General features: G+C 42.6%; 2 protein-coding genes across 6 annotated transcripts in view; one reads left to right on the top strand and one right to left on the bottom strand.

The window, feature by feature from the left end:
- The window catches only part of CHD1 (chromodomain helicase DNA binding protein 1), a 45,495-nt gene extending 32,447 nt beyond the window's left edge, over positions 1-13,048 (top strand). Inside the window, exons 23-37 of one of the 2 annotated variants that reach the window (XM_082191386.1) lie at positions 399-575; positions 716-876; positions 1,811-1,852; positions 2,880-3,010; positions 4,280-4,418; positions 5,086-5,236; positions 6,341-6,463; positions 6,544-6,681; positions 7,411-7,668; positions 8,070-8,210; positions 8,800-8,978; positions 9,926-10,022; positions 10,181-10,235; positions 11,316-11,526; positions 12,262-13,048. In XM_082191386.1, coding sequence (XP_082047512.1) covers positions 399-575; positions 716-876; positions 1,811-1,852; positions 2,880-3,010; positions 4,280-4,418; positions 5,086-5,236; positions 6,341-6,463; positions 6,544-6,681; positions 7,411-7,668; positions 8,070-8,210; positions 8,800-8,978; positions 9,926-10,022; positions 10,181-10,235; positions 11,316-11,526; positions 12,262-12,604 — 2,346 coding nt within the window. In that variant the 3' untranslated portion in view covers positions 12,605-13,048. Of the gene's footprint in view, positions 1-398; positions 576-715; positions 877-1,810; positions 1,853-2,879; positions 3,011-4,279; positions 4,419-5,085; positions 5,237-6,340; positions 6,464-6,543; positions 6,682-7,410; positions 7,669-8,069; positions 8,211-8,799; positions 8,979-9,925; positions 10,023-10,177; positions 10,236-11,315; positions 11,527-12,261 lie in introns of both variants that reach the window. The other variant, XM_082191385.1, reaches the window with a different exon arrangement.
- A 5,261-nt stretch (positions 13,049-18,309) lies between these two features.
- RGMB (repulsive guidance molecule BMP co-receptor b) overlaps positions 18,310-24,407 on the bottom strand; it is a 42,801-nt gene continuing 36,703 nt past the window's right edge. For all 4 annotated transcript variants that reach the window (XM_082191489.1, XM_082191491.1, XM_082191492.1 and 1 more), the window contains one exon: positions 18,310-22,482. In XM_082191489.1, coding sequence (XP_082047615.1) covers positions 21,817-22,482 — 666 coding nt within the window. In that variant the 3' untranslated portion in view covers positions 18,310-21,816. The remainder of the gene's footprint in view (positions 22,483-24,407) is intronic.

Raw genomic sequence — 24,407 nt, 5'->3', positions numbered from 1 at the left:
AAGCTTACTATTGTTGTTAGAAATTTCCTTGAGTTTCTGGAGAGGTATAGTGTGTATAAATAAATATATAATCATCTGACACTGTGGCTGCTATCCTGTGAGTAAGTATTGAGAGTAAGTAATTGGACTTGCTGGAACTTAACTTCCACATTAGCATGCATAAGATTGGTCTGTAAGTTAGCAGGCCCTCAGTAACTTTATGCTAGGGCCTCTAACACAGACAAGCAGAAAAGATGACCAAAACACATTTGGGGAAGAGTGCACAAAGGATAGGATCCCAGATTAATCATGCTTAGAGTTGACCCATTGAAGTCATGATGCTTAGGTTAGCTCTGTTTCTTGTATTTGGAGTGTGTTGTCATTTGTAATTACTTTTATCAAAACTACCATTTTAACAGGTGGCAAATTTCTCCAATATGGATGAAGATGACATTGAACTGGAGCCTGAACAAAATTCAAGGAACTGGGAAGAAATCATTCCAGAGGTCCATAGGAGAAGATTAGAAGAAGAGGAAAGGCAAAAGGAACTGGAAGAAATTTATATGTTACCCAGAATGAGAAACTGTGCAAAACAGGTAAAGATTACTTTTGAGAGGCTTTCCTTCCCATTGCCTTTTGTGTTGGAACAAATTGTACTTGAAATGTTGGAAATTTGCTTTAGTTTCAGAAATGGAACACTTAAATTTTGCACTGTTTTTTAAAATAAAAAATACAGATCAGCTTCAACGGAAGCGAAGGCAGACGTTGTAGAAACAGAAGGTATTCTGGATCAGATAGTGACTCCATCTCGGAAAGAAAACGACCCAAAAAACGTGGAAGACCACGGACTATTCCACGGGAAAACATTAAAGGATTTAGTGATGCAGAGATTCGGCGGTAAGAAATGGGGAAGGGGGAAGATCTACAAGGGGAAAGTAATAGGAAAATTCTTCATTGGAAGTTTGAAATGCTTGTATGTTACATGTCTTAAAAATCACGCTTCCTTTTTAATTACTTTGATAAATACTGTTTCACACATTACATTAAGCTATTACATTGAGGGTACATGTTTGTTTGAATTCAAATAGAGTGGTTACATTTACAGAATTTTGGGTTTATATCGCAGTACCTGCATCTTCCCCACCCCATTTAAAGTTCTACAAGCCATTTTAGAAAGAAACTCAAATTATTTCCTTTTGCTTGGGTTGCCAAATAGCATGGATTTTGGATTGAAATAAATTAATATTTATATAATCTATAATGGCAATTCAGTATAGAGAAGGTTGTAGTCCAGCATCTCTTTCTCTCTGCATGGCATCTGGTAGTGTATGGAAATATTTAATAGTATCTATTTTGACATATTAGACACTTTACTGTAGTAAACATGAATCTGGTTACTTTCATAATTTAAAAAGTATTCTTACTCTCCATTGCCAAATTTTGACAACCTAAAACATCGGTTTCTGAAGTGACTTTGGTTTCAATCCCATCCCCACAAAAAGCTCAGTGGAACCTACATTTGAGTAAATGCATATAGGATCGAGACCTTTTTTATATTATTTGTGGAAGATAGTACATTTTTTAAAAAAGAATTTTGAAACTTAGCTTTGTATTTACACATTATATTCTCTCATATAGATTCTTTGTGGGCACGCTAACTTCAGTAGAATATCCTTTATAGATTGCCTTTATTCACTGAAGTTACCAAATATTTTCCCTTATCTTTACGTAGTGTATTTTTCTTGCATGCATATTTTACTGGTTTATCTTGAAAAAGATATGATATAAGGACCACGTAATTAACATATCACTTTTTGTTTTTACAAAAAAGGTTTATCAAGAGTTACAAGAAATTTGGGGGACCTCTTGAAAGGTAAGCTTGCCTACCTAGCAGCTGAGAACTTTTAAAATTATAATGAAGTATTCCTGCACTGCATTTTTAAAAGACAAAAACAGCATTGAAGTTTTGGTGATCATTCATTGAAATGGTGGTAGATATATTTTTCCAATGCAAATATGATTGTAGGTATTAAAATCCATTTATTCATGGGAAAGTATAATTATTATTACTGCTCCTTGCATGTTCAAGGAGCACAGATAAGGTGGTTTTGCTATTTTGGGGGGAGTCAGTAAACTGAGTGGTGCAGTTCAAACAAACAAAACATAGCTTAGTGCAAGCTTTGCCTCAAACCATGGCATCTTCATTCTGCTAGGCCCCCCATGATAAATCAGGAAATCTATTTCTTGGTTTGAAGTTGGCTGGAGACCCTGGCTTGTTCTGAGCATGGTGACCATAGTTGCCATGTTTGGACATAACGGGAGACTTGCACTCCAAAGATGTAAGAGGCAGCAAGCAAAGTCAGAAGCATAATTCACACCTGAGATGTTCAGTAACGTGATATTTTTCTAACACAGAGCAGGTGTGTGCTTTAGAAAGAGAGAAAAATTGTCCTAAAGCTAATTTACATTACTCACTTAGCAAGGGACTATGTCTAATCAAACCCTCTTTCTCTGAAATTAGCAGCGGGCTCCTACTGGGTGTGTTAGAAGCTTGGAATGGGAGGAATCTACTCATATTGCTGAGGGGAGATCAGCCGCTGCCAGAACAATGGATAAGGAATTTGCCAGTGCAGTATGCTGAGTGACCAAAGAACAAGTGTGCCTTGTTAGAGCACCTGGGGAGGCTAGTGTAGAACTGGTATTTTTTAAAAATAAAATAATATGCATCCATTGCCTGCTGTGACTACCAGGGAGTGCTACCACAAGAGGCTATTGGGGAGGGCTGACATCTTGAATTTCCTCAATAAGAAGGTTGTATAAATATCTAGCATTAATGCATATTCTGTTTTTCATTTCTCACATACTGATACGAGAGCTATGATACTTCTGCTCTGTTGCAGGTTAGATGCCATAGCAAGAGATGCCGAATTAGTTGATAAATCTGAGACAGACCTCAGACGGCTTGGAGAGCTGGTACATAATGGATGTATCAAGGCTTTAAAGGACATCTCATCTGGACAAGAAAGAGCAGGTACAGCTTCCAGGGGGCGGAGGGAGAGATTGCTTATAACCCATGCCAAGAACTAAAGAAGTGAGCCCCTGTGACACTTCTTTTTCTGCCCATACAAGCGGTCCCAACCTTCCTTGGCCATGTTCCTGAGTGGACAAACACAGCCTTTGAACAGAGATATGGGATTGGCAGTAGTTCCCATGATTGTTCTGGTGCTTCTTCCTAGCTCCAAACCAGCTATACTCATAACTGTACAAATAAATACAATTTCCAGTAGCACCTTAGAGACCAACTAAGTTTGTTCTGGGTATAAGCTTTTGTGTGTATGCACACTTCTTCAGATGCATGCAGGAGAGAGCAGGAGATGGGATGCAGAGCCCTCCATTAACTGCCCAGAGACCAGCTCCTTTTGTTCCTGAACTGTTTCCAAATCAGCCTGTTTTCATAAGCACTTTAAAAACTGGAGCCCGGTCTTGCTTCCCCACCCCCCAATCTCTCTCCCCGTTCCTTTTTCATTTTCTGTTGTGTCTGTTCAGATCAGTGGTTTTCAACCAGTGTGCCATGGCACCATGGGGTACCTTGAATGATGGTCAGGGGTGCCACGGGCAACACTGGCCTCTGTCCCTCTTTCCTTCCCTCCCTCCTCTGATGCCCTCTTGCATCTCTGCCTTCCAAAGGCTTGCACAGCTATTAGTTGCAGCAGCGGCTGCCCGGCGGTCTCCCAAGGAGAGGAGATAGAGGAGGCTGAGGGAATGCTCCACAAGGGAGGGTGTTCAATAAAAGGGTGAGACGCTGCCAGCTCTGCAGGCAAGGGGTGACATAACTGGGCTCCTGAGCCCCACAGGAGTGCCACAGAAAGAATGTAGATGGTCAAGGGAGCCGTGAACTCAAAAAGGTTGAAAACCTCTGATGTAGATTATAAACCTCAGGACAGTAACTTGCTTGTTTTTAAAACTGCTCTGGGTGTCTTTTTGGCTGAAGCACAAAAGCTGGATGTTACCAATTAATGGATTAAGTTATGTTGTGATAAGATTTATGTAGATGTGTGAGGTATAAATGAGGCCATATTCTTCACTTGACCTGAAACTGTTAGTCCATGTCAGCAGCACTCCTTGTTGCTTTTTTTCTATCTGGCACAGTGTTGGTTCATGCCCTTAAAGCACATATGTATTGATTACCTCTTCCTTCTAGTGACCTCATGTCAAAAGGGCATCTTGTTCCTTCACATTTTGGAATAGTGATGCATAAAACTGACCTAACATTTACCTGTTGTATATTCTTATTTGAAAGGGGGCAGACTTGGAAAAGTTAAAGGCCCAACGTTCCGAATATCGGGAGTGCAAGTAAATGCAAAACTAGTCATCTCACATGAAGAAGAGCTAGAACCGTTGCATAAATCCATTCCTTCCGATCCAGAGGAAAGGAAGAGGTTTGTTACATTTGTTTTATTTTGATGGGGGGGGTGTATGTTGCTAGGGAGTTCTGACCACATCATTGTTCAGGAGTTTGAATAGCTCCATTTGCATAACAGCACCCTCTGCTTTTGCCACAGCTGATCTAGCTTTTTTCCTGTTCTAGCCACTCATATGCACAGATCTGAGGAGTGAGACCCATGAAGAGCAGAGCAAGTGTCGTATAGTGGTTAGAGTGCCTGATAGTTCAGGAACTCATGGCCTATTTGGTAGAGCCCCCTTTCTGATACCAGCATTGTTGCAACTTACCTGGGAGGGGGTTGGGCAGAGGCGTGGTGAGGTCAAGGCTATGCAGATGGACCAACAGAGTCAGTATGGCACTCTCACCAGTGTGCCTTCACGGTTTTGTCACTACGTTTCTCTCCCCTCCCCCCCCAGCCCTTCCAGGTAATTTGCAGCAGTACCAGAGGGTAGCACCATGGCTTGCCCCACACATGGGTCACTATTGCTCATAGCACTGATGTAAAAATAAAATGAAAGGGAACCATGTGTTCTACACTGAACTCTTTAGGGGAAGAGTGCCATTAAACTTCTGTTTTTGCTTCCTTTTTTAATGATTATATTGTATCTAGCTGCCAGTAGAGGTAATACAAATAGCTTGTGAACTTGCTGTTTTTCATTTAGATACACCGTTCCTTGTCACACTAAGGCTGCTCATTTTGATATAGACTGGGGCAGGGAAGATGACTCTAATCTTCTAATAGGCATCTATGAATATGGATATGGTAGTTGGGAAATGATCAAAATGGACCCAGATCTCAACTTGACACACAAGGTAAGTCCTGCTGTCTGCCTGAACATAATGTTATTCAGGAGATCAGAAATTGCTGGTTGAATGGTTACGGGGGTAGCCAAGTGGACTGTATTCTGATTTGAGACATTTAGATGAGACTGACTGTTGTATCTCATTTCTCACACTCTGCATTCCCACTTTAGTCTTTTATATTTTTAGTTATTCCATGGTATCCCTGGAAAATTTTACAGAGGGCTTCCTTTGTTACTGGTGCATTATTATTGTCTTTCCTCTCTAATGGACAGCATGAGAGCCAACAAATTGAAGCTTCATCTAGATAAGATTGCGGCACTTATTGGGCGGTTCCCTAGACAGTGTGGGTGGGAGGTTGCCTGCTCTTGATGGGGTTACACGCCTTCTGAAGAAGCGAGTATGTAGCTTGAGGGTACTTCTGGATCCATTGCTGTTGCTTGAGGCTCATGTGGCCTCTTCAGCTAGTGACCCAGCTGCCCCCCTATCTGGACAGGGATAGCCTAACTTATCAATGCTCTGGTAACTTGTAGGATAGATTACTTCAATGCATTATATGTGGGGCTGCCGCTGAAGATGGTTCAGAAACTTCAGCTTGTGCAGAATTTGGCAGCCAGGTTGCTCACCAGGGTAAGACAGTTTGGGTATATTACCACAATCCTGGGTCAACTGCACTGGCTGCCAATTAGCTTCCAGTGCTGGTTTTTACCTTGAAAGTCTAAAATGGCTCAGGACTGCAGTACCTCAAGAACCCCCTCTCTCCATATGAACTGACTCACCCTGCGATCATCAGCTGAGGCTGTTCTTTGTGTGCCTTCTCCATGAGAGGTGCAGAGGGTGGCAACATGAGATCAGGCCTTTTCTGCGGTGGCTCCCTGTTTGTGGGATGCTCTCTTTGGGGAGCCTTTCCTGGCGCCTTCATTAGATATCTTTAGGGATGAGGTGAAAACCAGGCCTTTTAAGAACTCTTGTGTTCCATTTTTGGTAAGAAAAAGAAAGTTGTGCTGAAAGAATCTAGATTCAGACAGCTTCTCCCAGTTTAGTGAATCTTTTCTTATCCATAAAGCTGATAAAACTCTCTACTTGGAAAAGAAACATCTTAAATTGCCCTTTCAGATTCTACCAGATGATCCAGATAAGAAACCCCAAGCCAAACAGTTGCAGACCCGTGCAGACTACCTCATAAAATTACTCAGTAAGGATCTTGCAAGGAAGGAAGCACAAAGACTATCTGGGGTGGTAAGTTATTTTCTGTGTATTATCTTTTTAAGTGCACCTACTTGAACTTGTATCTAACATGGCACTTTTCTGATATTCAGGGAGGCTCAAAAAGAAGGAAAATGAGAACTAAGAAGAGTAAGACCATAAAAGCAGCAAAAATTAAGGAGGAGACAAAGAGTGATACATCACCACCACCTTCAGATAAGTCTGAGGAAGAAGAGGAGGAAGATAGTAAGGTGAATATCTAGAAGTTTGAATTTGTGCAAAAAGTAATAATTTTTAAGCATTAGATTTATTTGTTCGATTGGCCATTTTGAAGTTTTATCATTCAGATAGCCCCCATATTTCAGCCAGGGGGCTGTAGTGAAGAAAATAGTGGTTTTCCTCAGACCACAACAAATTCAGATGACATTTCATCTCATGACTTCACCCCTCTGGTGAACTAGCTCTCTTGACTTGAACCACTATCAACTGAAATATGGCCAGAGTATAATTGATTGGGCATATAACAGACAACTTGCACCTTGCATGGTAATTAGGTTCAAGGGATTGAGCATACAGCTAAAACTGCACATAGCCAGAACAACCCCAGAACCCCCACCCCACCTTTCTGGAGCCGAGTGGGCCTTGTCTCCCACATGAGGCAGAGTGTTTCTAAGCCCTGCCTATCTTCTTATCCAGCTCTGGGAGGCTCCCATGAGAGACCGACAGTAAGTGGAACAAACTGAACATTGAATTTAAATTGGAAGTGGGTGCACCAGTCTGCTGAAGCTTTCTTTTCCATCTACCTCTGCTCCATTGAATGTGTAGGTGAAAAAGGAGCAGCTGTGGCAAATAAAAGTTTGGCAGTAGAACGGAATGGAGGGCTATGTCACCAAAAGAAATGACCAAGTACTAAATGATTCTAATATTTATATCTGAACTTCTTAAATTAGCATTTTGATGTACATGCGTGTATGTTCCAGGATGAAATGGCTGCAGTAAAACATCCAAGCAAAAAGATAAAAGCAGAAAAAGAAAATGAAGAAAAATCTGATGCAGATATTGTCCCGAAGAAGGAGGCTGATGACAAAAGAGAGGCCAAGGAAAACAAAAGGGAGCTGAAAAGGGAGAGAAAAGAAAAAGAGGACAAAAAAGAATTAAGGGAAAAAGATGCAAAAGAGAAGAAGGAAAGTAAAGCAAAAGAGTACATGCAGAGAGAGAAAGAAGTAAAAGAAGAGAAGGTAATTAAGTCAGAGCCATATTAGACCACTTCGTGCCCATAATAAGCATGCTGTGTTTTTAGTTCCTCTCCCGCAGGGGTGGGGTCTGAAGGGGGGGTAGGCCTGATGCAGAAGTCAGAACCAGGTGGAACTTCCTTACTCTCCTGTACTCTTCACATGGATTGTGACTAAGCTCTCAAAAGGAAGGGAAAAGCCTTGTATGCTTCATTTTGCTCTCTAGTAACATCATTGTGTACCCAGTCTATATATGTTATGTGTGAAATGCTGCTTTACCTTAATGTACATCACTCTGCTTCAATGGTGGTTTTTGGTTTTTCACAATCAAGCAGTATATGATTTTTTTTAATGAAGTGAATATTTAGCACATCACTTCAAAAATTTTGAATCTCTTTAATTTCTAGATGAATGAGTCCCGATCTGAAAACAAAGACAAAAGCAAGAAATCTCCTTCGGCAGACACTCCTGTTCATATAACAGCAAGTAGTGAGCCAGTTCCTATATCTGAAGAATCTGAAGAACTGGATCAGAAGACATTCAGTATTGTAAGACTTCTTCAGAATATTTTGTCATTTGGTCATACTAATTGGCATGAGGCATGTGATTCACTGTTAGCAGAAAAAGGCGTTCATTAGGCCGTCGGTTAAATATGGCTCTTGAAAGATGATGGCTACCCAGTTTGTACTCTGCAAACTGTCTTTAAAAAGTTTTAAACCATGCTTTATATGTTCATATGGATTATTAAGTTTGATTCTCCATAGAAAATTTAAATATTATTTTATTTGTACCCCGCCCATCCATCTGGTTTGCCCCAGCCACTCTGGGCAGCTACCAACAAATACAAAAGCATAATAAAATATCAAACATTAAAAACTTCCCTATACAGGGCTGCCTTCAGATGTTTTCTAAAAGTTGTATAGTTATTTATCTCCTTAACCTCTGATGGGAGGGCAGTCCACAGGGTGGGTGCCACTACCAGAAGGCTAAATTGGCGATAAATTGCATTTTCTTAGAAAACACAGTAAAAGCAAGAGTGGTGGGCAGAATCTTCATGTTATAGATGTCTAGTGTCTATAAATGTCACTTTATGTGGATAGAATGCCAGATCTCTGAATATTTCTTTATTTTTTCCAGTGTAAAGAAAGAATGAGGCCTGTCAAAGCAGCACTGAAACAGCTGGATAGACCAGAGAAAGGTCTTTCAGAAAGGGAACAACTAGAGCATACTAGACAGTGTCTTATCAAAATTGGAGATCATATTACGGAGTGTCTAAAAGAATACACAAATCCTGAACAAATAAAGCAGTGGCGAAAGTAAGTAATCTCTGAGGTAGGAAAAAAATTGTCTTCTAAGTGCCCCTGTTAGCACCTATGGGCCAAACCTCTATTTTGCAAAAAAAAAATTCCCAACCTGTGGAAAAGCACTTGGAGGTGTTATCATGAGAGAGAGAGGCTACTTAACCTTTTGCCAGCCGTTTCTTTGATCAGGACCAGCCACTTCTCTCTGTATGAGGTGAAAAGCAGCCTTTGTAATTACGGTGGTGGAGGTGGAGCGTGTCAGAGCCTGTCATGGAGATTCCTAATAGCATCTTTAATTTACAAATTAATGAAACCTGTTCAGAAGGTTCAGCATGGGTTCATACATCTGAAATTCCTGCAGTTACTGGAGAGAAGAGATCCAGAAAAACAGTCTTCTGAAAACGCTTATGTGTACAAATGCCCCATTTGTACATAAGGTTCAACTATTCAGTTTTAATGGCTGTACGGAAAAAGCAGTATGGTTTGCTGCCTAGCTAGCTTTTTTAATGCCTAGGCACTTTCTTTTTAATTGCCTACTCTTTATGGCCATGTGGAGGGAAAAGTAGTAAATATTGCTTGAAGAAAATGTGTTCAGCCCATTTACAGTTTGCAAGATGACAGCTAAATTATATTTTAATTTAAAGTTATGTGAACCAACAGAGCTACATATCTGCTATATCATAGTGCAGTCTGTATACTAACCACTAGATGGAGGCTCAATTCTGTTATATCTCTGACTAGCTTGAGGTATACTTTGCTATGCAGATTTATATATGTGTAACTATTTCAGAGTTACTTTATAAAATTATTTTTTGTTTTTAATATGATGCAATTCACTCCATAATAGTAAAAGCAATAACAGTGATAGTGATGTACAAGTAAAATAATGTACTGCAGAACCAGGAATGTGACCTGCTAATGATCTTTTTAAAAACTATACCACTTTTTCTCTTCTATTCTAGAAACCTGTGGATTTTTGTTTCCAAGTTTACAGAATTTGATGCCAGAAAGCTACACAAATTGTACAAACATGCAATTAAAAAACGCCAAGAAACACAGGTATTAATAGACTGCCAAGTAATACAGAACAAATAAGCTTTTACCTGTGTTATTCTAACATTGCTATTAGTACTTCATGCAAATGAGACATATTTGGAACTTTATTATTTCGGTTTAATTTGGTAATAAAAAATTTCCTTATGTTTTTTCCCCAGCAGCACAATGACCAGAATATCAGCAGCAGTGTGAATACACATTTGATTAGAAATACAGGTAAGAACCTCAGTGTTGGGATGCTAAATTTTATACAATAAACAAATAGTTCCCATTCTAGATAGTAGGTTTGATGTAGAGAAAATTGCATGAATGGAGCTGCTAGAAACTGACTTCCCCACTCCTCACCCCAGCAGCTCTCCAAGCCACTCCACCCAAAGAATTGGGGACTGGAAGGGGGAAGGACTGAAGGGAAAGGAGTAGTCCCTGAAAGACAGGCGTGTTCTCTGAATGAAACCTGGGGGGCTGTGCGAGCTGCCTAAACATACATATGTGTATGTGAGTGAAGCAGGGATACTGGTGGCACTGTGGGTTAAACCACAGAGCCTAGGACTTGCCGATCAGAAGGTTGGCGGTTCAAATCCCCGCGGTGGGGTGAGCTCCCGTTGCTCAGTCCCTGCTCCTGCCTACCTAGCAGTTCGAAAGCATGTCAAAGTGCAAGTAGATAAATAGGTACCGCTCGGGCGGGAAGGTAAACGGCGTTTCTGTGCGCTTCTCTGGTTCATCAGAAGCGGCTTAGTCATGCTGGACACATGACCCGGAAGCTGTACGCCGGCTTCCTCGGCCAATAAAGCAAGATGAGCACCGCAACCCCAGAGTCGTCCACGACTGGACCTAATGGTCAGGGGTCCCTTTACCTTTGTGAGTGAAGCTAGCATCATATCAGTGTGTAGCGATGTACTGCTATCTCAGGTGGCATGTATAAATTATTTGTTTGAGCAACAAGTCTTGAGATTAGCCTGCAATTTACTCAGATCATTAAAATGCATGGAAATGGGTAGTTCTCATTATGAATTTTAGCTTATTACAGCCAGCCATGAGAACATTGGGAATTGGTGAGACTTCTTTACAACTAAGGGTTTTAAGGATCAGGCTGCAAGTTTCAGTGCTTTTGAATCAGGCTTAGAATGTGTGGGAAAAGCGAAAGCCTTCTCTTTAAATGTTGTCAAATGGATTATTTAAATACATTAATTTAGTTCTTCACTTTTTCAGCCCATTTGCTGATCTTGAAAGCATTCACCTGGTAATTTATGTTGCCTATTTACAGCTAAACAAATCTCTCTACTTTCATTTAAGCAGATGTGGAACGCCTAAAAGAGAATACGAATCATGACGATAGTAGCAGAGACAGTTATTCCTCTGACAGACACTTATCACAATATCACGATCATCACAAAGACAGACTTCATGGAGATACCTACAAGAAAAGTGACTCTAGGAAAAGGCCTTATTCCAGCTTCAGCAATGGAAAAGATCATAGAGATTGGGATCACTATAAACAGGATAGCAGGTGAGTTTGTGACAGCCAGCCACGTAACCCTGTTTTCCCAATTACTTCACAATTCTTCTGCAATATTTCTCACTAACGAGATGATTAGGACTTTTTGCTCAGAAACTGTTGGCTGTGTGTAGGGCAAAAACATGCATGGTGATAATACATGTCTGAACGCACTGCTATTTTTGGTTTTATATTTGGGGAAAGGGGTGGCCAGGAGTGTGATAGGGCTGCAGTTTGTTGGTGTGCAAACCCCACAACTGATGCAGTTAGCATTTTAGAAGATCAGCAGCTTAGATGCAAAGATCTGTTTCTTGCAAGGGCCCCCAAACTAGTCCGCAAGCTTCAGTTCAGGCGATCTGTGGCATGTCTGTAAAAATACGAATAAAAGTCATACATAGCACATTACAATTTCAGCAACAGGCAGATATAACATTAAAAGGTCCGTCGGCTCCCATAGCAGTTTTCAAGTGGTCCATCCAAGGGGAAGTTTAATGTCACCTGTAGTTTGGTTCACAGTTGCATTGCTAAGAGAGAAAAGTGATGCAATGCTACGCTGTGCTATCCTGTCCACCTCACAGAGCACATCAGGATGCTAGAATCAGTTGGTTTTTTCCCTTAGTTTTCAGGAATCTTTTATTGTTCTTAGAAGAAGGTGTGTGTGTGTGTGTGTTTTTAAAAATCCTGTTGCGTTTCTACAAGGCCTACTCTTTTAAGATAGCTTCTACTAGTATTTATTTTGTGTTTCAGATACTACAGTGATGGAAAGCACAGAAAGCTAGATGACCATAGGAACAGAGATCACAGGTCCAGTCTGGAAGGAAGCTTAAAAGACAGTCGGTCACACTCCGATCATCGGATACACTTAGACCATCGATCCAGTTCAGACTACAGCCATCATAAATCTTCGAGGGACTATAGGTATCACTCGGACTGGCAAATGGACCACAGAGCTTCCAGCAGCGGTCCTAGGTCACCATTAGATCAGAGAGCTTATGACTCCAGATCTCCCTTAGGACACAGATCTCCTTTTGAACATTCATCAGATCACAAAAGTACACCGGAACATATGTGGAATAGCCGGAAGACATAGCAAAGACTAACATTTCCTGGACTTTTTTTTTTTTTTGCCATACACAATAAACTAACACAGCAATTGCCTTACATGACTTGAAAGACATGGACCGTATGTGCTATGAGTAGCAGTATTGTTACTACTTTCCAGTATGCTAGGTCTATTACCCCAACAGAAGAGAAAATATTTTTGTATTTAAAGTTTTAATGCTGCACTGTGCTACAAATGTTGTAGCGCATTTTTTTAAAGAAAATATGTTTACTTTTTACAGGGACCTCAACACTGCCCCACTCAGACTGGATCTTAATCTGAACTCCTCCTCATCAAAGTGGTTTTATTCTGAACACAATTTAAATTATGTTTTTAGATGAGCATTTACATGTTGACCTGTGATCATATTTCAGGAAAGAATCAAGAGGTTGTTGTTGTTTTTTTTAAAAAAATAAAGATTCAAGGACTCTGTTCACTTTCCAAAGCTACTTGTTTACATTGTACACTGCGACCACCTTGCCGCTTTTTCTTCACAAGCTTGAATATTTAAATTCTGTACCTAGAATTGTAAAATAGCCACATGTTCCCCAGTTTGATCAGTTGTAATGCCCTTTTACAAAATGGCTGTAAATTATTGTAAATTAATTAAATGAGCTTCTCCTCCCCCAGACATTTCCGTTCAGACTTGGCCTACCTTCCTCAAATGTGAAAAAGTATTAATTTCTAAAATAAAATATCTGATGCGGAGTCATTGTTCAGACTAAAACTGAGAAAAAGTAACCTCTTTACCATAGCTATATAATAAGATATTTTATTTACATTATTGGTTAGCCTTTTAAAAACTAAAATTCTGCTTCTTTGATGTTGTAGTGTGAGAACTTCGAGTGATGCTTGGATATTGTTTTTATAACATAAACAAGTCTCACTAAGTGAGCATGGATTTGAAGATTGCACATGCATAGTCATTTCAATAAATTTTCATCAGTGTTTAAACACTGGCCATCACAATTTCAATTAGTTTGAGATAATTCATTTTAGCAAGACTAAGCAGTACATAGTTACTTTAGATTTCTATTTCTGCTGTTCCCTAAGGACTGAGATTGACAGCTTGTTCAGTACCAAAATGCAACTTCGAATTGTATCCTGAATCAGAGGACCCTGGCTAATGTTTTTACTTTACCCTCAGTGCCAATTTATAAATATGCTCTGGTTCGATGCAGCGATTTTACTGGTTGGTACAGTACTGACTATATTCATACTACTTGAAGGTCAAATGAATATTTTAAAAGCATATGTAGTCACCATAGATGCTTACCATTACAGAGCAGGCACGTTCCAGAATTAACAGGTTGAATCAACAATGTTAATTTAATCCATGGTACTTCTGAACTGGAGCAAGGAGAAGACTACAACCCAGATGTTTCGCTGCTCTGCTATAAATATGGAGACGCAATCAAAGGGGGCGTGGGGTTCCCTGCTTCTAATTCTGGAAGACAGTGACCAAGTCCCGGCAGATGAGTACCATATTTTTCGCTCTATAACACGCACCCGACCATAACACGCACACAGTTTTTAGAGGAGGAAAACAAGAAGAAAAAAATTCTAAACGAAACAGTGCATGTATGATTTTTGTGGTTCATGCTGTGGCCACAGACATGTGATCTGACAGTGAGTTTGGAGTAGCCCAATGCAAAAATCCTGAGGATCCATGTGGATCCATGCTTTGTAACCACGTTTTTGCACCAGGCAACAGTGGGTGCGTGATTTTTTGGGTGCAAGATGTAGCCATGGACATGTTATGTGATCTGATGGTGAATTTGGGGTGACCCAGTGCAAAAATCCTGAGGATCCATGTGGATCCGTGCTTTGTAACCATGTTTTAAGTGGGGAGGGAAGGAGAAGCACTCAAGGGACAAGGAGAAGGATGCTGCTAATAATGAAGAAGAGGGGTTTAAGGGGAGAAGGCTCCTCTCCCGCTTTGCTCCTTTGAAGCAAGTAGGCTCTGCTTTTCTCCCTCCCCGCTCATCCCCGGCTTAGCGAGCTGAAAAACTTTGCTGCTATTTAGCGAGCTGAGTGGGGAGGCGAGAGGGACAGAGAGCCTGCTTGCTTTAAAGGAACCAACCGGACAGGAGCCGCTTACACTCGTGTAAGCGGCTCCTCTCCTCTCCCGCTTTGCTCCTTTAAAGAAGCAGGCTCTCTGTCCCCCTCTCCTCCCCACTCAGCAGCTCTTCTCCTGCTTTGCTGTTTCAAAGTGAGCCACGGAGGAGGGAAGGAAGGGAAACCATGGATCCTCTGCTCACGACTGCAGCAGATCACCCCGCCACCCGTAAGCATTCCCTCCATAACACGCACAGACATTTCCCCTTACTTTCTAGGAGGGAAAAGTGAGTGTTATGGTGCAAAAAATAACGGTATTTCAGTTTTGTTCTGCACGGCTTGTGTTAACATCCTTGCTGAATTATGAATATACTGAATAGTCTTGGGCCCTTTCAAGTTCTTGCTTGTGAAATGGGAGTAAGAGTGACGCTGGAAGCTCATGTAGTTTGAGAAATGCTGTATGAAGGGTTTAGCAGGGGTGCTGTGCCAATTATATAGCAAATATAAGATGACACGCCATCCTTAGTAGTCCCTGTGTTTTAATGCACATGGAGTATGTTTGCAGCAAAGTGGATTCAGAATGTTCTGTCAAGCTACTGAAGAGGGTTTGGCTTCTACTACTTAGATACATTCTAATTTAACTGTCGCCTCAGCCACTGCTGCTGAGATGGATGGAATTTCTTGAGTGCTTAAAACCTGAAAATATTTCTCATTAGCTGAGACGTAATTGGCAAATTTTGCTTTATTCAAACTCAAAATTCCTACCTTTTGGATTCACAGGTTCTTGCAAGCCGCTGTTTTTTACTGACCTGCAGTTTGATGAGCTATGATTGTGTTGGCAGCAGGTGAACTTTGGTAAATTCAGCACAGATTCAGCAACATGAGTGACGGGGGTGGGGGTGGGACCGGGATATCGAAATGATTTATCCAAGTGAAACCAAGAACAAAGAGAATCTGCGAAGAAAAGCATAAAACCAACTGAGGTGTGCAATTTTGAAGTCAATTTTATCTATACAACTTGTCCACCTTGAATGGAGAGGACAGGTTGTTCGGGGAGTTCACTGAAGCCAAGCAGCTACACAAGGAATTGGCTGCAGGAGGATTTGTCAGATGGTACCAAGAATTCTCCATCCCGGGAGAATGGATGAAACTAGTCCAGGCTAACTTGCTTGTAGTGTCAGAAGCAGAACAGCAGGTGGCAGTAGTGATAGGGCAGCTAAGCTGTGGCTTGCCATCTTTGAAATGCTGTCTGCCAGCTCTTTGCATTTTTTAAATCACCTGGGGAAGAGCATTTTATTTGCCTAAACCTTTAAAGACCTTCCCCCCTTTTCTACTTGCTTTCAGAATTTTGTTGATTTTAAATTCATACGTTGCTCTAGGAATCCAAGCTGAAAAGCTGGTTGTTACGATTTGGCAACAATGCAAACTTTGGATGGTAGCGCTATGTGATTATTGCAAAGTGAAATTGGAGATTCCCCAGGAGATCTTGCGATCTGTAAGCATATGAAGGGATCCAGTGTTCTTGCTGAGCAGAATGCTGTTGAACTGTCAAAAACAAGAGGAGTCGCAGATGTGTTAAAGCATGCATTACATCAAACTATAAATGGACTTTAGGGAAATGATCTGAATTGCTACAAATGTTTTAGAAGCAAAGGTGATAAAAGTGAGTAACGGCATGGTTCTCTTCTTTCCGGTTGTGAGAGACAATGCTGTGGAACCCAAATCCTGTGTCTGTCTGAGATGCAATAGTACTGATTGCCACTGGGCTTTTGAACCCAGGCAATCCTCATATATCAGGATTTTCTGGTGCTTCACCCTGACTCCAGAATTAGTGACTGAACCTAGTCCCACAGAGGCAACTGGCATGAGCAGGCCTTTGCTCTCAAAAGACTGATGTGAGGCAACCCTTGGTTTAATCCAAGACTTCATTCAACTGAACGCGTCAAAAATCGTGTTACATCATGTTGAGCATACATTCATATTTACTGTTGTCCAGGGATACAGCGTAAGAGCCTGCTAGGATGAGGCTGATGGCCAATCTAGTTCAAGCATCTTAATTCTCACAGTGGCCAACCCGATGCCTGTGGGACTCCGGCAAGGAATCTGCTTGTCATCTAATGGGGGGTGGGGAGTGAAATCCTACTTGGTTCAAGCAGTCTAGAGAAAGCATGGGGAAAGCCCGGAATCACAGGTTTCCTTGTCTCAATCCCAATGAGTTGTGGCAAAAAGAACCATGTTCTCTCTGCAATTCTCTGCACATGTAGAGGCCTTCTGTAGCCCTAGCTGAAGCAGTCTAAAGGTAAAGCTCATCTTGTCCTTAGCGCAAACAAATGAGTTATCCTTAATGATCACATAAAGAGGTTGTATGGTGCCGCTGCCCGTTCATTTCCACCATTCTTCTTTGCAGTATAGTATGTGCAAGATAACAGCCTTGTTTCAAGCATCTTTTTATAACGGCAAATAAAGTTTTGCTGAGAAAGGAGGCCTCTAAAGGTGGAACCCAAAAACACAACAAAGTGATTCCATGTCCTTTTTTTTTTTTTTTTTAGAATGACTTGGAACCATGAAAAATAAAACACAATTATGGTATTTTTTATTAAAAAAAACAATTTACGTACTGCTGAGGAGGAGTTGTAATTCTTACTGACGCCTGCAGTATCTTTTTTTACTTTAGTGTGCTGACCTTTATAGCAAGACATTGTAATCCTATGAATTTGTAGTGGAAGGGGATGTAGCTCAGTGATGGGGCCCTTTGCATGGGAAGGATCTGTTCAATTCTCCACCTCTCCAGGTAGGGCTGAGGAAAGATCCCTGTGCGAGACCCTGAACAGTCACTGCCAGGCAATGTCAACAAAAGAGCCAGAATGACCAATGGCCTGACTATAGAACACAGATTCCTACATGCTCAGCAGTGAATCACATTGGAAAGCTGGCTGCTACTGGGAAAGGGGACCAGGGTGGTGCTGTGGTCTTAACCACTGAGCCTCTTGGAAGGTTGGTGGTTCAAATCCCCATGACGAGGTGTCCCAGCTCCTGCCAACCTAGCAGTTCGAAAGCACACCAGTGCAAGTAGATAAATAGGTACCGCTGTGGCGGGAAGTTAAACAGCGTTTCCGTGCACTCTGGTTTCCACTGTGGTGTTCCAATGCGCCAGAAGCGGTTTAGTCATGCTGGCCACATGACCCGGAAAGCTGCCTGCGGACAAACGGTGGCTCCCTCGGCCTGAAAGCGAGATGAGCGCAGCAACCCTATAGTCGCCTTTGACTGGTCTTAACCCTCCATGGGTCATTTACCTTTTACCTTACTGGGAAAGGCCATAGTGCAGCAGCGGAGAACATGCTTTGCACACTAGAACAAAAAACAGGTCCAAATCCCTGGGATCACAAGACCCATTGAGATCCTGGGGCAACGTAGACAGTGCGGAACAAAACTGCCCTATGCCTTGGCTCAGGATAAGGCTGTGTTCCATCTTCTTAACACGCAGGAGGGCAGAAGTTGCCTTGGCACAATGCAGCTGGCGCTAGAAAAAACCCTTGTAGCCCAGCCCCATCACACAGAGCTTATGAACATTACCCGTCATCTCGCGTGTCATATACTGATGTCCACCAGGGGTCAGTAAAACCACATTACAAACATTCCACAACATGGTATGTAGCTTTATTCTATCATAATAATTTAAAAGTATTTGTACACTTGCATGGTCACTTTGTTTTTCTTTGTTTTTACACAAATGTATACTTATTTGTATATCCATGAACCACATCTAAAGGGGGCTTTGCAAAGACTGGGCACAACTGTGGGTTCTTTCTTTTTCTTTCTTTCTCTTTCCTTTCCCCCCTTTCTTTCAAGCATAAAAATAAGTTTGAAGCCTTCAGGGAGAGAGAGAGACAGCCAGCCGTTTGGAGTGTCTGTGAAAACTAGTGTTCCTTCTAAGCGCAAGCTGTCCCCAGACACCACTCGCTCGCTTCAAACTATCCATATGTTTGGCATTAACCAAAGCTCTCTTGACTGTGACGGACTTCGAGAGCCAACATGTGCAAATAACATTTTCTCAAGAAATCCCACAGCAGGAACAAGAAAGAAAGAAAAGAGAAGAAAAACCCCACACACTCCAGGTTCTAACATTTCTGAAATATTACTTATCTCTGGACTTTATGATTTAGATATTAGTGTACATAGATACTCGCGGGGCTTGGGAACACAGGAAATTAGCTAGCACACAGCTGCTCTTTACGATGGGATCACACAGCAGTTACACCTCTAAGCTTGTCTATCGGGCTTCTTCCACAAATACCTTTCCACTTGGCACACAAAAAAACGGGAAAATCCAACTATTCTAAGACCATCAATGTTTCTCTCCAGACAAGATTCAGGGGAAGGGGGGGGGGAGGTTTTGCTTCAAATTCTGTGCTGCCCTGACCAACAAAAAAAAAAGGGACAGCTTTACACAAAATTGCCGTTTTAAAACCATTCTGGCAGTGAGGAAAAGAGGACTAAGCGGCAAATTCAGCGCTATACTTCCGAGCACCAGCCCAATTCATTTACACAGTGGCCAGAAGTTTCACCTCGCCTAGGAACTTTTCCAAAAGCATTTCCAACTTTTTCCACAATTATAAAAAAAGGATGTAAATATTCTTCTCCCAAAACTGATCAGGATTCCCACGAAGGGAACCAAATATTATGAAGCTTTTGTTTGGCTTTATTTCAGTTCTTCTTACTTCCTGAACTGGTCCTGCAATGCAGGCCAATATTATTATGGCCACATTTTAGATTTGAGGCAAATCTAAAAAGGAGAATCTTGTCCAAGGGCGTTAGTAGGTTCACAGCTCATTCTGCTGAACAAATGGCATCTAGCCTCATCCCAACAAGGCAATCCTCACCTGTATCCCCTAGCCTAACCCAAGGCTAGTCAACATGGCTCCCTCCCAGTGTTGTTGACTACAACTCTCATCCCTTTGTCATTGCCATCTGCATTTCAGACAGAGGAAATCTGGCCCAGCCCAGGACCCCAAAAGCCAAAGAAGCAGGTGGGTGGAGCCACAGGTCGATGTCAGATTGCACCTCTGGGTACTCCAGTTAAAATGGCCTGGGCAAAATTCTTCATGTTCATCTAGGACCAGGTTCTTTTGCCAAAAATTATCCAGGAGAAGAAAGCAAAAATTTTCAGGAGTTCAGGAGTTTGTTTCTTTTGAAAAAAATATTTCAGGAGTTTCAGCTAAGCCCTAGCTCCGTACCTTCCTTTACTTAGCAATTTCAGCTACCCTACCCCTCTGCTCACTAAATCTGGAATGAGGTTGGCACTTCGATGCTATGTGAGTTTTGCTACCTGCCTAGATGCCAACCTAGAGCTCAAAGATTCTCCCAAGTGTCCCAGTGGGCTTTCCCAGGTAAAAAGGGAGGGGGGGAGTACTCTTAGCTTCCTCACCCCCAGGATGATGACGAGAACATAGGGGGGAGGGAAAACATGGCTCAGTTGACAAAGAGCCTTTTGAAAAAGAGCTGGGTGTGGGTCCAACTGCAGCTGCAATATGCCACAGGGTCCTCTAGCAAAACACAGGAGTGGGAATTGAGCCTCTAAACATGAAATGTGTGCATGATTGCCTGCGCCATATGAAAGGAATGATCTTGGGGCACCTCAAAAACTTAACACGACGTACACTTTCATGGCTGCACCCCGAGACAGAAAAGTTGCAGTTCTCCAGTTGTTGTTGCAATGTCATCCGCTTCTGCCAGGATGGCCGACGTCAGGAATGGTGGGAGGTAGAATCCAGACATGTTTAAGGTGGACTGCGGCTTCGTGGGTTACCGCTTGCATCACCAATCTGGTAAAATCAGTCAGATCTTTAAAGGTGCCTCAATTTTCTCTTTCGGTGTCTGAATTTTGTAACAGAAGAAGCTACTGCAGTTTAGCAAGTTGCAAACAAAAAACTAGATCTGGGAATGACGAACAGACAACCTCTGAGCAAATGCTTCTGTTGCCTTAGGCTGCTCAGGCTCCAAATGTAAAATATAGGCTGGCACAGCAAGCTTTTCGGACCAAACTGTGGGGTTCCCTTATTTTCTCCTTTTTTTAGACAAACACCTAAGTCAGAATTCTTAAAGGTTATCTCCAAAGCTTTGGGATTTTTTTTTTTTGGTAGGTGTTGCAAAAAACTGATTTAGGTAGGCTGAGGGTGCCTACATTTTGGGGGGGATGGGGGCAAGGAGGAGAGAGAGAAATCAGACGTGATTAACCCAGTGAGGCCTACCACTATCATAGGGAACACACTTAATACAAACCACTTGAAGATATCCATATAATCGATATATATTAAGAGACCAAGCCCCAAAAACCTTGGCGAGTTTTGGGTTTCACACGCGTACGTTTGGGAAGGAGACAGAGACACCGTTTTCTACGTCCGTGCCCTTCATGACCCGAGGCGAGAAATGCATTTTGCACTTGGCGAGTCAATACCCGAGGCACAAAATGCCACCTCCCCATCACACGCAAGAAAGCAGTCCTCAGGAGAAGGGGGCGGGAATCGTCTGCATCAGGAATGATGCAGCAAGGGGCAGTTCCAATTGTGAGGATCAATATCAAATGACCTTTTTGTTCTTATGGAACACAGGCTGGCTACTGGCCCAGGGTCCAAAAGGAAGAATTAGCTCATCCCAGACCTGCACCTATCTTTCCCCCCTCCAGCCAACTTCTTGGGTTTGCCTCAAAAGGCGAAGCAGAGAGAGGAGGGGGAAAGGAGCTCGTGAGTTCAGCTAGGTAATACTTAGAGGGAGCACTGGGTATGATGTATGTACACGTGGCTAAATGCTTTACATATTACCTAGATACACATAAATATTCAATATATAAAAAATAAAGTGCTTTCTATCGGGTCCTGATGAAAGGACATTATAAAACATTTCACCAACTGCAAAGCAAGAAATTATTACAATCAAAAAAAGAATATTACATCCAACGTACATGAGGAAAGAAAAACTAACACAATATGTACAATCCGCTGGGCGTCCCAGGAGGAGGGGGTGGGAAAGGCGGAAGCATCCCTTCATATACATGGTATATACATATATAATCTTTAAGTCAATATATTATGACAATATATATTTTTAAACCTTTGTTCTCGGGGATGGGGGAACCCAACACAACCCTACAAAAACACAACAAGCATCAAGCACACGAGTCCAAGACTAAGACACAAAAGCTGCTGCCCTTGGCCAGCTGCCCCGTTGTCGGGGAAGATGTGCCACCGCTCCTTCCTGGGGTGCAGAGCCTCGACGTCTTGCAAGGCACTGTGGGCAGCTGCCGTGAAGTTGGCATCGCCGGTGGTCAGCAAATCGAACACGCAAGAGTAAAAATAGATGTCCTTCAAAAGCATCTTCTCGTGGCATTTGGCCGTGGCGCTCTCCAAGGTGTACACGGACCGGGTCTGGCTGGAAGCGCCCGGAGGGAGGAGCTGCCCCATCACGGGCAAAGGGAGGTGCCCGCTGTCGTCGATGCGCTCGCTGGAGGGGCAGCCGTTCACACAGAGCTGTAGGTCTTGGCTCTCTTCATAAGCCATGGCGAGCTCTTCCGGCATGCGTATGGCGAGCGTTAGGTAGCGGCCCAGCTGGCGCACAAAGACCGTGGTCCCAATGTACCGGGCGTGCATCTCCACATACTTGCCACTCACTCGCTCCACGATGTGCAAGCTCTTGGTGTCGCCGTCGCCACCGCTGGTCGTGCCGTCGACAAAGGCGGCAGGCAAATCGTCGGTCACGGCCTGGTACACTTTCTGATCTGTGCAGTCTTGGTAAGATTTGAAGATTATGGTGATCTGCAGAAGGAAAGGGAAGCCAAGAAGAGCAGAATTAGAGCAGGGAACGACACGACACACCTCTCGGCTATGTGCAGCTGTTTAAATTCCACTCAAAAAGACTCCATTCGCTGCCGGGCACCAAATTCAATACCCGCTAGGATGCTACCATTAGCACAGTCCAATTATCAGCATGCAACATTCAATGAAACAGAAATCAACCTTGCCCCAAAGTAGTCTTGGGAGCATCACAAAATGGTGTATCTGAATTGTATGTCATGGTGCAAACAACATCTTCTACCAGCGTTTCTCAAACTTGGGTCTCTAGCTGTTTTTGGACTACAACTCCCATCATCCCTAGCTAGCAGGAGCAGTAACCAGGGATAGATGGGAGTTGTAGTCCAGGAGACCCAATTTTGAAAAACACTTTCAGATTATCCTTTTCCCCAACCTGATGCCTTCCAGATTTTTTGGACTGCAGACACCAAATGTCCTAAATTCTAGAAATCACAAGCAGATTAACATGCAACCTTTCTAAAGGTTCATTCCCAGCGCTTTGGCTTCCTACTCCAAGACTGAGCAGTTCATTAGAATTAGCAACTCACTGTATTGTTAAGTTCTAGCTGAATTGCCAGTTAATGGACCGAGAGTATGCTCAAACTCCAGAACTATTGAATGATACTTTTACAGAGTGATAAAAAGAGAGTTTTATGCCACAGTAAAGATGGCATGAAATAAATGTGCATTAGTGTGCTTATAGTGAAGACAAACTCCTCGGGTTTCGCTACAGGCCAGGAGTCAACTGTAGGAAAAACAACACCCCTTCAGAGTGGCCAAAAGAGTTTGGGGACACTGAGGGATGAAGCAGCAAGGTTTTTTTTTTCTGAGGGCAACCACCTGTCCCATGCTAAGCAACCAAGAAAGATTCACTGCAATGATTGTGAGACAGGCTCCCCGGCTCCCACAAATGGTTCCATGAATAACTTTCTGACTGTAAAAGCTGTTCAATGGTAGAATGATCTCCCGCGGGAGGTTGTGGGCAAATTTCCATCCTTGGAGGTTTTTAAGCAGCGGTTGGAGGGGCTTCTGTTTTAACTACTTTAGCTGAGATTCCTTCAATGACCCTCGGGGGCCGAGTCCACATAACACCGGTCTTGAAAGACCAACATTGGCTCCCAGTACGTTTCCGAGCACAATTCAAAGTGTTGGTGCTGACCTTTAAAGCCCTAAATGGCCTCAGCCCTGTATACCTGAAGGAGTGTCTCCACCCCCATCGTTCTGCCCGGACACGGAGGTCCAGCGCCGAGGGCCTTCTGGCGGTTCCCTCATTGCGAGAAGCAAAGCTACAGGGAACCAGGCAGAGGGGCTTCTCGTTACTTGCGCCCGCCCTGTGGAAGCCCTCCCATCAGATGTCAAAGAGATAAACAACTACCTGACATTCAAAAGACATCTGAAGGCAGCCCTGTTCAGGGAAGTTTTTAATGTGTGATATTTTAATGTATTTTTAATCTTTGTTGGAAGCCGCCCAGAGTGGCTGGGGAAACCTAGCCAGACGGGCGGGGTACAAACAAACAAACAAACAAATAAATAAATAAATAAATAAATAAATAAATAATAATTCCAACTCTACAGTTCTACGATGCCCTCCTGTGAGTATGAACGCATCCCTGGGGAAGTGGATTGGGAAGCTCTTAGTTCTTTGTGAAGTACTGGTTTGAACATTAAAGCTTGGGGAAGCTTCCTTCAGGTATTCCTATACAGACAAGCTGCCTGAACCCTGAGTTTTCAGAGAGCTACGCAGCAGTAAGAACTTTAGCAGATGGTGGGGGACCAAGAAATAATGTTGAAGGCAAGTAACGTGTTGCCCTGTAATACGCTGCCTGGAGAGAGAGAGAGACTTGCAGCCCATAGGAACCCCAGGAAAAGCACTCTGAAAAACATGCAGA

The sequence above is a fragment of the Podarcis vaucheri genome, assembly GCF_965113315.1.
Source record: "Podarcis vaucheri genome assembly, chromosome: 11".
NCBI lineage: Eukaryota > Metazoa > Chordata > Lepidosauria > Squamata > Lacertidae > Podarcis > Podarcis vaucheri.
Note: the sequence above shows the minus strand (reverse complement) of the source record. Positions and strands in the feature narration are given on the sequence as shown.